Source organism: Equus przewalskii, chromosome 4, assembly GCF_037783145.1.
Source record: "Equus przewalskii isolate Varuska chromosome 4, EquPr2, whole genome shotgun sequence".
In the NCBI taxonomy this organism is placed as follows: domain Eukaryota; kingdom Metazoa; phylum Chordata; class Mammalia; order Perissodactyla; family Equidae; genus Equus; species Equus przewalskii.
In genome coordinates this window covers 44216316-44229828 of record NC_091834.1, presented here as the reverse complement: position 1 = coordinate 44229828, position 13513 = coordinate 44216316, and the positions used below count along the sequence as shown (strand labels likewise).

Here is a 13513-nt window from a genome sequence, read left to right as displayed (position 1 = left end):
CAAAAGCTTCAAGATAAAAGCTTGAAAAACACATATAACCATATTCCATTGGGACTGTTCAGACTGCACTAAATTCAAAAAATGCCATAATGCCATCAGCACAGGCAAGTGCCCATATGCAAAAAATGCAGGTTATCAAATACCCAACTCCACAACAGTATTTCTCAAAGTGTGGTCTGAGGAATTCTCTTTCAGAGGGTTCACAGGGTAAAGGCTATTTCATAATAATATGAAAGTTACTTGCTTTCTTCACTTTCTCTCATGGGTATACAGTGAAGTTTTCTAGAAGGGATATGACATGGGACGATGTCATCCATCTGACAACTTGTGTACTCTTCTGTATGTCTCATTTTTTGAAATACCTGACTTTTAATTTGAAGTGGTAAATATCAAAAGATACCTACATAATAATTGAGGTCCCCAATAATTTTTTAAGAGCATAAAGGGGTCCTGAGATCAAAAAGTTTGAGAACCACTGCTCTACAGTATTTCAAGACGTATGGCATAGGCATGTTAAGGCTATTAAGAGTCAACACTTATAAAAGAACCCCTGCTCAAAAAATATCACAACTCCCCTAAGAAACTTCAAAATTATGAAAGTTTCTGGGCATCATTTCAATGATGCCCAACATCATTTCATTTCCATAAAAGAACACTTGACATAGTGGCCCCGAAAAAACTTTATCTGCTTGTAAACCAAATATAATATAATTCTATTATGTATTTTCAAAGCCATGTTTTCAGGTGTGTCTACTACAAAGTAGTATTTGAAAATTTAAAGTCAAAGCAGAGAAAAATAAAACTTCAAATATGATCAAATACATATGTATTAACTAATGGATGCTTGGCAAGGTATCACCACCTAAAATAACCAGGAAGATTAAGATACAAACACTGGTCATAAGGCAACAAGGATTACCATTAGTCATCTTTTTATAAAATCAAGATAAGATCAATAGGAAATTTAGAAACAATAATCTCAATTGATCAGTTTTTTATTAAAATTTAATATCTAATTTGAGTGACATTTACATAGAACTAGAATCATCAAAAATTATTGAAGAGTTTGAACAATAGTCTTGGAGAAAAAAACAGTTATCAAGCCTTCAGGTAGAATATTACTACAGGAAAATTAACTTTCTGTAAGCTTTACATTTCTGCATAGGGTAGAGCAAAAGGAAAATTAATATAAATTAACACGAGGAATTAATTTAGCTACTGTAAGAAGAAACTTCTTGCCAACTTTATCACGGCACTTTTCCAAGAAATGCTCTGGAATAGTATTCCCTTGGACTGTTAACCTAAATATATAAAGACCCATTATTTACTAGTTTCTTCTGGTAGGAAAAAACTAAACAGTACATGTGGCCTTTAAATGCATCATAAAGAAAAGTCTACTATCTCTTAAGCAATACATTATGTATTACAGATAATTAACAAATGGGTAATGTATACACTTTACATGGTAAGTTTCTAAACACATGCAGGTGTTTACCACACCTTAGCCTAAATCTAATCCACATTGCCTCTATCATTAGCCAGACTACTTTTGTGAATGTCAGGCTAACAAAAATGAAGTAAAGAAGTGATGCTGCCAAAGGTAAACTTATTTAGTGGATAGAGATTACTAAATGCTATAAAATAAACTGGATACACGCCTAAATCAAATATAAACAATTAGATTTTCCATACTTCTATCTCCCTAAGCTGGCATTGGGAATAGGGAACTGCCTGTGCTATATCATGATAAAAACCATATTGTATTCCAAATGACAGTTTTCCTTTACATAAAGGTAAGAATTAGGACAGCACTGGAGTAGGCAACATTCTTCACATGAACGTGGGCAACCTAAAAGTTAACCAATGTTTATGATCTAAAAGATAAACTCCTGTTTCATCTCCACTGACATATAACCCTGCCTAGCCTGCTATACATTACTTTAGTACGAAAACGTCAAATTTTTAAAAGAAATGCTCTTGAAACAGATAATCACTGCTATGTAAAACTTATAAGCAGAAGAAATGTAAAAGAACAAAGCACAGAAGGAAAATCTTTCTACCAGCTTAATCTATTTCAATAAGAAAAAACAAAAAATAAGTGCTTGATAAAGAAGTGAATTTTCATGACTATGAACACATTAACGGAAATGACAGACTTATTATAGTTCTACATGTGATGTAACAGGTACATCTACATGTAAGACAACAACTCAATCTTCCTTTTGAAGAAAAACATATACATAAACACACAGACAAGAGACACAAATGTGTTTGACTGAAGAGTCTTGAATGTTGCATCTTGGGCCCAATGGATAAACCTAACTTTTGGTAGTAGAACTTCAAGTGGAAGAACTGAATCATTACTGTAGTTTTATGATAGAAATGTTTGCTTTTTTTTTTCATTTCTTTGTAGAGAGAATCTATTCACTAAATATATGTAAACATACAGTTGGTATTTACTACCATACATCTAAAGCAAAGATTTGGTGACTATTCAGATGATAGCTGCTAGAACCAGTAAAGGAATTAACCTTTAAAACGAATCTCTAAAAGTCTGAGACAATCATTATGCTGTTTGTTGCCCTGCTTTAAAGTATTCTAAGTCTAAATTTGTATGTGGATATAGATATAACTAAGTTGAAAGAAAGGTGACTTTTGTTTTCATAATCCACTTAGCACCACTCAGCAGTCTTATGAACAATGGGGTGAGAGAAGAGAAAGGAGAAAGGAAAACTCTACCATTTCCCAAGTCTATTGATATAAAAATACTTCTCTAAATATATAGATTGTGAGCTCCTTGAGGACGGTGACTGTGAGTTCCTTGAGAACGGTGACAAATAGCAGATACTCAGTAAAGGTTGGTTGACCAAATGAATAAATGTTACAGTTAGGGTGCTCATTCACTCCCATAGCTGTCTATAAATAGGATTTCAAGGAAGCCACTTAATGTAACGGGTAGAACGGTTTAGAGAAGAATTCCCTTTTCCCCAGACAGACAGATATCATAAAAATTGGGTTGGTCTACCTCATTACTCTTGCTTTGAGATAGTGTCAGGCTATCATTGGTCAGTTCCTCATCATCAGCACTGTTTCTGCTAAGAACTTTACTCTTCTTCTTCTTGCAACCCCCTTCACTGGCGGGGCTGCTATGATCTTCATCATTGCCTTCCTCGTTCTCATCCTCATCACTCCCACTTCCCTCATCTTCATCATCCTCATTGTCTCCATCACTTCCTTCTTTCTGAGATGCAGATCTTCCCTTTCTCTTTACTACAGTAGGTCGCCAATCATTGTCATCTTCACTGTCATAGTCATCCATGTCATTCAGCTCTTCCATGGAAACAAAATCCAAAAGTGGTCGGTTTCGACGAAGGTTCCACTTTTTTGGCTCACTGACTTGTTCCTCTGTAGTGGTCGTGGTAGTGGGGACTGAAGGAGATGTGTTAACAGCAGAAGGACTTGTGGCTGGTGTAGTGGAAGTAGCAGAAACAGCCACACTGTCAGGTACTGTTGCTTTTTCTTTCTCCTTCTCTCTCTCCTTTTCTTTCTCTTTTTCTTTCTCCTTCTCTTTTTCCTTTTCTTTCTCCTTCTCTTTCTCCTTTTTCTTTCTAGGTCTTTCTCCATTCTCTTCTTCTTCCTTCTTTTCCATTTTAATTAACTGTTTTTCTGAGGACAGTATTTCTTCCTCTGCAGAATTTTTACATTGTTCTTCTTTTACTTTAATATCTTCATTCAGTTCTTCTTCTAAAATATTTTCTTCAGAATCACTACAGGAACCTTCTCCACTGTCCTTTGAGGGATCTTCACTTCCATTACCACTCCCTTCAGAATCTGTTGAAAATATGAGAAAAAAAAACCACACATATGTATATACATACACACACACACACACAACGCTGACACAAATGAAACCACCAAAATTTGTGAATAACTTGCAAAACAATATAAACAAATTTAAGTCAAAGAATGGTAGACATTCCCAACCTGATTAAATAATAAATCGATGAAGTTGGCATAATGGGTTTAGTACAATATAGCACTAATGAAGATGAATATATGTAATTCTAAATACAATATGCTTTACAACAAGGAGCACTATTTCGTGTCACATAGCTCATACTATATTTGGTGCCCTAGAGGCAATTTTTTTCTAAAAGTAAATATGCTTCTTTTTAAATTGGGCACTTGATTTTAACTTAATGATAACATAATACAGACCAAATTCTTCTTCCCTTACATCTTCCTTTCAGAAACTATATGGACTTACAAGCATTGAGTCACATTCAGAACAAGAAAAATCGGGCCCAAAAAACTTCATTTTATTTATTTCACTCTTTACCCAGCAAAAATGAGCAGATATTTTTGAAAGTCAACTTGTACCACATTCCTAATGTACCAATTAATTTTAGGAGTACCAAGTACACAGGTGAAAAGAGACAACAGCAATGGCACAGAAAATGGAAGTTGCAAGAGAAATTACCAATTTTCCTGTTTATTAGGATACTTACTGTTCATATCAATAAAAGAGCCACCTAAACTTCCTAAAATTCTAGGCCGTAACTACTATAGCACCTAGAATGAAAGAAATTAACGAATTTTTAAAAACAAATCCATCTTGGAAAAGAGCAACCACAGCAGTCACTAAAAAGATAGGCTAAGGACACTAAAGAGTTCAGGCAAGACTAAAAGCTTTCCAGCAAGTTTCTTCCCTTCCTGCCTAGGGCAACCCAGGCCCTCTTAGCCCAACACTATCCAGTAACCTTCTAATCCTCTTTACACCTAATCAAATAAATAAACAGCTAAAATATTTGGAGATGGGGCCACCCCATGGCTGAGTGGTTAAGTTCGTGTGCTCTGCTTCGGTGGCCCAGGGTATTGCAGGTTCAGATCCTGGGCACGGACATGGCACCGCTCATCAAGCCATGCTAAGGTGACATCCTACATGCCACAATTAGGACCCACAACTAAAAATATATACAACTATGTACCGGGGGCTTTGGAGAGAAGAAGGAAAAATAAAATAAATAAATAAAATAAAATATTTGGAGAGGGGTATAAAGGGGAGGAGAAAAAAGGAAGGGGAGCAGGAGAAAGTGGGAAACAAACCAGTCATATCAGGTCGTGGCCAACAGCAATAGTAAAATCTGTAGGGTGATGAATTTTTTGCACCTATAACCAAGAAAAGGGTAATAATAAAATGGTGAAAAAAGTCCATGCTTCCACACCATTTTAATTTCTGTTAACTCAATCAGCCTTAACCACTATAATTAACTGGGCATTAAAAGTAAGCAAAGTTAAACAAAGTTGTCTATAATTAGTATCTGGTGTCTAAAATATCTCAGAAATCCTTTACAAATGGTTGATTAAAAAAAAATTCTACGAGTTTTAAATCACATAAAAAATAAGGACTAACATTTAGCAGATGTTGACTGATCCTACAAAATCACCGTCAATCTCAAGATTATCAGGCAGTAGCCACAGCTTATTCAGGACTGTTGCAAAAAAATATTCTCATCCTAAACAATCTTGCAAAAGACAGAAGAGCAATATCATGTAAGTCAACAGTCTCTTATCTGAAACTTTTGGAGCCAGATGTGTTTCAGAATTTGGATTTTTTTCAGATTTTAGAAGGGCAGCATGGTGTATACACAATATATTACAATACCACCTCCAGGGAGGTTTATGGTACTATCCTATAATCAAACATCCCTGTAGTGAAAAGCATGAATATTTACAAGTACGATACGTAAACACTACAAACAAACTCTATCAGTCCCAGTCAGGTTTTAGCATCAAATAAGTTTGTGCCAAACTTAGGAAACACCTTTGGATTTCTGATTTGGATTTGTGGATTTCAAACAGAGTGTGGACCCAGTATCATTCACAAACTGATGACTTCTTTTCAGGCCAACAGCTCTACAAATCATAAGAAAATTATGATTTTTTTATACCAAGCAAGACAATTAAACCCACACTACCAAGAAAAACTACCTCTGGTAAAAAAAATAATAATAATTTCCAGATATTTTTAGATAAGGATCTAATAAATAACAAGCAGAGTTGACTAAATACTTTTAAGGCAAAGAAGGATCTCTGTGCATACTGACTAAAGAAATCTGGAATATCTTGCAAGCAATGCCATAATTAAGAGAGCCAGGAGATGGAGAAAGGGTACTTTTCTTCTGGATCAATCTTCTAAAAGCCTTTGTAGAAGTACCTAAAATGTACTCCTAGGGGCTGGCCCCGTGGCCGAGTGGTTAACTTCGCGCGGTCCGCCGCAGGAGGCCCAGTGTTTCGTTGGTTCGAATCCTGGGCGCAGACATGGCACTGCTCGTCAGACCACGCTGAGGCAGCGTCCCACATACCACAACTAGAAGGACCCACAACGAAGAATATAAAACTATGTACCGGGGGGCTTTGGGGAGAAAAAGGGAAAAATAAAAAATTTAAAATAAAATAAAATAAAATAAAACGTACTCCTAACAACTTTTACCAATAAAAACTTACAGTAGATACAAAAGTAAGATTAACTGGGCACAAACGTGGGTACTGATCAAAACTGAAACCAATCCAACTTTGCTATTACTTGAAAAGTTTTACAAAATGTCAGGAATTTCTGCAATTTTGTTTTGGTTGTTGGTGCCAATGCCAATCAATTATTTTTAAAAATATAGGGAAATTGATACTCTTTGATTCTGTTTTTGTTTTGTAATCATGCCTGAATAGAGTAATTAGAAAAAAAGATTTAAAGGCTTTACATTTTTTAACGTATTATTAGAAGAATCTGAGTTTATTCCACAAATCCAAATCCTAGTAGCTTATCCAACCCTTCATTCTCCAAATATAACACATATCCATATACCAACTGCAGGCATCAGCAATGTATCAAATCTTATCTTTCTTTGATCTCTGAAAAATAACTTCATCTGATTAGTCATCATGTCTTTTTGATACATATGCACTTGAGGGATGGAGATAATATTTAGTTATTAGCATAGCCTGCTAACAGTGACAATGAGAAAATCAGAGTCCTTGGTGATCTATTATTATATTTTTGTAGGCTGCAAAGAAAAATTTCCTATTACCACAAATTCAAATAATGACTCTGTGCCATGTTCCAAATTCTTCACTCTCACATCCTTAAAAAAACAAAATGTAATAGAGAAATAAGCCAGATACTTCAACTACAGCTATCTTAGGCCTAAGGACAGAGTTAATTCTCAAGTCTACAACAAAATTTTTTATGTTAGAAAAGAAAATCTCTGAAATTGAAATCCCTACTTTCTATTCAATTAAAAGGTAACTTTCCTAAACATACAATATATCAAAATCTCCCCAAGCAGGAGCTATTTCAACTAAAAGACAGTTAAGGAATTTTTTACAGTTATAGAATTAAAAAACCAACCTTCAAAAATCTCTTCATAATATTCAATGCTTAAGCTCCCCATAATAAATATTAAATGATAAAATCAGTATACTTTAATTCAGAATGTTATGTTAGCTTTGCAATACAAAGAATCATCTTTGTTCATCAACCTTAATTATTTACCTACAGTCATGAGCTGCCAAACAATGTTTCAGTCAACAAGGGACTGCATATATGACAGTGGTCCCATGATATTAGCACCATATTGGCTACATGTGTATTAGGCTGTATCCTCTAGGTTTGTGTAAGTACACTCTATGATGTTCGCACAGAGGAAATTGCTTAATGATGCACTGTTCAGACTGCATCCCTACCATTAATCGACACATGCTGTATTCTATTCATTGATGTAGTGCAAAAGTGATTAGTACGATAAATATACACAACAGATAAAGAGATCACCAGTCTACTGGTTACTCAGTTATCATCTTGGGGCCATTTCTGACTAATCCTGTATATCTCCTTTAAAAAAGTCAATCAGTCAATGAAACTCATCCTCTACTTCTGACTCTACACCCAGCTGTGTCATCTTACATTTTCTGGGTAAATCTAGACGAGTGGTTCTCAAGTGGAGACAATTTTTGTCCCACAAAGGACACTTTGCAATGTCTAGAGACAACAGTTGCCACAAAAGGGCAGGGAGCTAAGGGGAAGGTAGGGAAGATGCTACTGGCAATTAGTAAGCAGAACACAGGGATGCTGCTAAACACCCTATGATACACAGGATAAGTCTCCATAACAAAGAATTAACCAACACAAAGTGCCAAGAGGTGAGACTGAGAAACGCTGGTCTAGCACATAAGGCCCCAATTTGACCTCATTCTACTTTCCCACGCTCTTCTCTTCTACTATTCTTTCACTTAATGCTGATCCCCAAATATAAATGACATTTTCCAGCCTCCACACTTCGAATACTTAATGTTTCCCCACCTAGAGTGCTTCTTTTTCAGTTCCTAGTTTAACAATTATCTCCTCAATGAACTGTTCTAGATCAATCTAGCCTAAAGTAGTCCCATCTCCTTCGAAAGACTTGAACTACACAAGTGATCAATCATGCCCTGTATCATCTAGCTATTATTTTATTTAATTATTCTAATATTATCACTATTTCCCTGTGAATTCATCATAACATCCAGAAAAGTGCTTTTAAACAAAACCACAGATGGTCAATGAACATATCTTGATCCACTTAGCCCAAGTCAGAAGTACACAATACTACCAAAGCAAAGACTCAGCCTGACTCTTCCGGTTCGATTTTTTTCTGGCAATTTGGCCTAACTAAACTAACTACAGCTCAAGATCTAAAGTTACCCATCTTACTTTGGTCAGGGAGTTGGGGGAGACACAGCATTGCTATTTTGTCTTGTTTAATAAAAGTAATAAATGCACTTATCTTCAAAAACATTCCATTTATATAGCAGATCGCTAAATGTAAGCTATCCGATCCCCAATCCTAGATTCAAGTCTCAAACATAACCACTTTAGCTAGACCAAACCATGAAACTGCCAATAATTTACTGTTTTAGACCTATAAAACTGTAAATTCTTATAGTTCCACCTACCATTTCTGCATATGGTTCTTCTGGTGGTTATCACCATAATTCTAATACACTTATACCCCATTTTGGGACTTAGTAATTTTAAAATTTATTTATTGACTGTCCTCAATCAAAAATGAGCGCCATAGCTCTACTTTCACACTAGAGATAAAACGAAAGATGATCTATTTTCAATTCATAATTGTCTAAACTTAGAGGCTTATGATTATTAACTGTCAATAATCACTTGCCTATCTTACAGGCAGGTCATTTTTGAGAAATATTTATCTTTTTCGATTTTATCATCTGAGAAGTACATGAATAAAATTATGTTTATCCGCAAGGGCGTTGAATATAATACCTTTTCAGAATTGTCCATATTTACTCTTCAAGTCAAACAGAAATATAAAGTTTTGTAGTGAGAATTTAGATTTCAAAATGAAGATCCTAAGAAAGTGATGCACAGAATCCAATTAACAAAAATTGAGGCCAACCAATCTAACCATTTTAACATTAAATTCTAAGGAAGTCAGCAGTTCATTCAGTAAGTCGTTTCTAGAGATTGGTTTGAAAGAAGCTATAATTAGACAGATGTTTAGCTACTATTTCTCCACCTCCAGTTGAATCTATTCATAAGAAGCGTTGAGATTCCACAACTTCAACATTTTTGAAACCAGTGATAAGTCTAATAACTTATTTCCTGTAAGAGTCCAATATCTCAGGCAAAGAAGAGGAAGGAGTGAAACAGGAAACACTGTTAATCTAGAGTAAGCAAACATCTCAGCTACAAGGAACACCAACAGACTTTAACCAAGAATGGAAAATATCATTCAATTTCTACTGACTACTACTTTAAACGAAATCATTTTCTACTAACCTCTTATCTACAGTAACATATCAAGAACTACACAGATAAATTTGTGACCTTTGAGTCAAAAATTTAAGCTCCCCAGGGGCCAGGGAAGTAAATTATAAGTACAGCAGACTAGGTATTATGACAAGAGGGAACAGAAAACACACGTTTTTGAGTTCTTTTAGGAGATTTTTTCCCAAAACTATCAGGCTAACAAAACTCATCCTACCACTGTTCACAAAAAATAGATAATTCCCATCAACTCTGATTAAGATTTAACATGGTTAGCAACATTTTGACACCAAAAATTATTTTGAGAAGGTAGTTTGTATCATAAGACTGTTTTAACCCTTGCAAAGAGAGGTGACACCTGTGAATGACCCCATCTCAATACACAATAAGAAAAAATTTATCTACAAAGTCAGGATTTATTGTCACAAAAATAATGATGAAATACAGAAATTAAGCTTTGGAGTTTTTCCCACAACGGTATTCAAATAAACCATAACTTCTGAGACCCAGCTATTTTTGCCACAGTTTACAAACTCAACCGTAACAAACCAAAACTATATTCTAGCCAAGATTCTTATCTGCCAAGGTTTTCACCAAGAGAACTAACATAGGCTTGGATTTTACCTCCCTTTCCTTCCCTTTTCTTTCCCTTCTCTGGAAGTACCAAACATCAGTGAATCGACTAAATAGGACAGGAAAGTGCTGAGAGGCAAAGGTTAAAAAAACTTAAGATTAACCTGACAACTGGGAGTGTCCTCAATTAGTTACCACAATATCCTAGTTTCAGTTTAAGATTATGTTTATCTACTTTTAGGATCTAAGCAGTGAAAAGATTATAAATGTTGGAGTCAAAAGACATGGATTAGATGCACTGGGGCCTGAGTGACCTCATGCAAATTCTTTAAACTCAGCCCCACACTATCTGTAAAACACTATCTCCTTCACTGAGTTATTGTAAAAATTAAATACGGTTACAAAAATAAAAAGTTCTCAGTAAATAACTACGCAAACTCTGCTTGTTGATGCTATTAAAAGCAAAAGAGTAACACAACACAACCTAATTTCATCCCTTCCTACTATCCCTAGCAGGAAAAAAAACAAAAACCAGAGGAAAGGAAAGAGATATGACTAAGCAGAGAAAACTCTTTGGAAGAATATTTAAAAACCATTAAAGGGATGAAATTAGAAGGGCTTTTATTTTTCACTTTATTTAAATTTCCACCAAAAGGGGCAGAATTATAAGCAATTTTTACTGTTCACGTGTGGTTTAGTATTTTTGACAAATATTTAAACATAATTTGTATGCATTTCTCAGATTCCTGCAATTAAAATTGTATATATCTTTATATATATGTATATATATATGGTACAATAAACAGAAGATAAAAGGAAAAATACACTCTTCTATGTTTTCCAATTTTGTACAATGCAAATATACGAGCTTTTTAAAAAGTTCACTGTTTTCAAAATCACAAGATATAATGAGCAGGTATGCATGCTTTATACCTCAGAAATTTTTGAAAGGCCCAATCCATAAGATCCAGCAACTACCACAAAGTACAACTTTTTACTCTGGTCAATTTTATTCCAGCAAGGGAGCTAATAGACAAAAAGCAAAAGTCCCCACACAGGGTGCCAAGTGATCTGAAAAGAGAAGAATCCTGTTCATGGGCTGTTCATGGCTCACACTATTCTCAGGATATTATTCAACTTCGGGATCTCTCTCGATCTTTTTCCCTCTATCCATAAACTAAGCATAAACATATTTTAAAATAAAGACTAGAGAAAATGTTTTTGCATCTTTGGAATAAGTCCTTCTCTGCCTGCTAACTACCTGAGTAAGTCATCAACAAAAACAGAGGCAATGGTAAGATCTAGCGATAGGATCTTAGGGAAATGTGGGAAATCAAATGCACAAAATAAATGAGGTTTATGTGCTTTAACTTTAAATTGGCAATTTAATCAAAACCGATTCTTGAAAAAAAGTGTCTGAAAATAAGGCCAACTCCAGAAAGCTGGGAAAAGGGAAGAGAGAAGGCAACATTTACCTGAGGCATCTCCAACTTTAAAATCACTGTCATCTGAACTATCATAATCGAGAGCTTCTAGCAGAGAAGCTGCCAAAGGCTTCACCTGCCTCCTCTTGGAGCTGCGATCCACTGTTAAGAGAAAAATATGACACCGTCATTCATAATCACAGCAAGCACAGGTACAGATGACCTCGTGCAAGGAATCTTTGTCTAACTCATCTCTCAGCAAAAGGTGTCGGGGAAGGCTGTGGTGGAAACGAGAGCTGGGGAGGGCCGGGCAGCTCCATGAGCAGCTCCAGCCACAGGATGCGGCAAACGCGAACCCAGGCCGGCCAAAATCCAAGCTGACCCGCTTGCACATCTTGTGATGTTTCTGAGACTCGCTTGTAATCCCTCACTCAGACACCGTTAACAGTCAACATAAAGAAAATGCAAAGCCCAGGGAAGAAAACAAGCCGTCTTCATTCCCGCGGACCATGGAAGGGTAGCGTCCACGTAGGGACCAGCTTCCCGCAGGACCCTCCCACCCCCTCCCTGCTCCCGCCCGCCCCGACTTCTAGAAGGGCTGAAGTGAACCTTTCTCCCCGCAGAGGCCTCCGACACACTTACTAAGGAATCCGAGGTGGTCGTTTGGAAGAGACCTAGGGAGAGGCTGCGAGAGCCCAGGCAGCGCCGAGGTCGGGGACCGAGACCGCGGAAACAGGTCCGAAAGATGCTATTTAAAATCGGCGGCGCCGCCGAGTGCCCGGGGCGCCCCAGGCGCAGCCCCGCGGTCCCCTCCCGCCCCCCCGCCCCCGGGTCCCCGCAGAACCGGCCCGGCAGCTCGCGCCCCCTCCCTCGGCGCTCCCTGGCCAGAGGCTCCCTTCGGCCCAGCAGCGCGGCCAACCCGGCGGCCCAGGGGGGTTAATTTCCCCCGTTAAAAGGGTTAGAAAAAAATAAAAGAAAGAAAAACTTTATTAGCCTGCACCAGAAGCAACAAAAGACCCAGATTTTGCACAGTCCGAGGCCGGTTGCCTGAAACAATAGGGAAAGCAACGACCCGGATACAGCTCTGACGAGAAGGAAGTGAAAACCGAAGGCAAAGCGCGGCCCTAAGGCCAGCCGGAGCCCACAGCGCGTGCGCCGGGAGGAGGACGCGAACAGAGCCGAGCGGGAGCCGAGAGCGTCCGAGTAGTGCCGAGCGGGAGCAGCAAGCCCTCTCAGCCCCTGGGCGGGACCACCCGCAGATGCCCGAGGCTCCGCCCTTAGTCCAAATCCATGGGAGGCCAATTTTTATTTCTGATTTTTGTTGTTTAGAGGTTTACTCAGAATAGACTTTCCGTAAAGGGACGTTTGCTATCTCAAATCACTACCAAAAAAACAGAAATAATGCCGACAGCCACACTCTACCTGCTGCTTCCATAAATTCAATCTCTTAAAATATCTTGGAATGTGCGAAAATTTTATTTCCTGGCAGAGGGTAATGTGACAATCGCATTAGACCTTGTTTGATCGCTGCTTTGAAAATTACAACTCTAACAGAGAAAAAATTATTTAATTATATTAATTAACTATTGTTACAATCATACTGTGGATAGACATTTCTGCATAAATAAAACGTACAGAGTGTTTCATTTTGCTAAGAGAATACATCTAGGGGAAAATATTTCTTCTC

The 13513-nt window shown here is 37.2% G+C and overlaps 1 protein-coding gene across 7 annotated transcripts in view; it reads right to left on the bottom strand.

Moving 5' to 3' along the window:
* Positions 1-12900, bottom strand: part of PHF14 (PHD finger protein 14) — a 201133-nt gene extending 188233 nt beyond the window's left edge. For all 7 annotated transcript variants that reach the window (XR_011539053.1, XR_011539051.1, XR_011539052.1 and 4 more), the window contains exons 1-3: positions 12469-12900; positions 11878-11988; positions 3026-3831 (exon numbers count right to left, since the gene is read on the bottom strand). Coding sequence is in view for 3 of the 7 variants with exons in the window: in XM_070615778.1 (XP_070471879.1) it covers positions 3026-3831; positions 11878-11988; position 12469 (918 nt within the window). In the remaining 4 variants the exon portion in view is untranslated. The remainder of the gene's footprint in view (positions 1-3025; positions 3832-11877; positions 11989-12468) is intronic.
* Between the last annotated feature and the right edge of the window lie 613 nt (positions 12901-13513).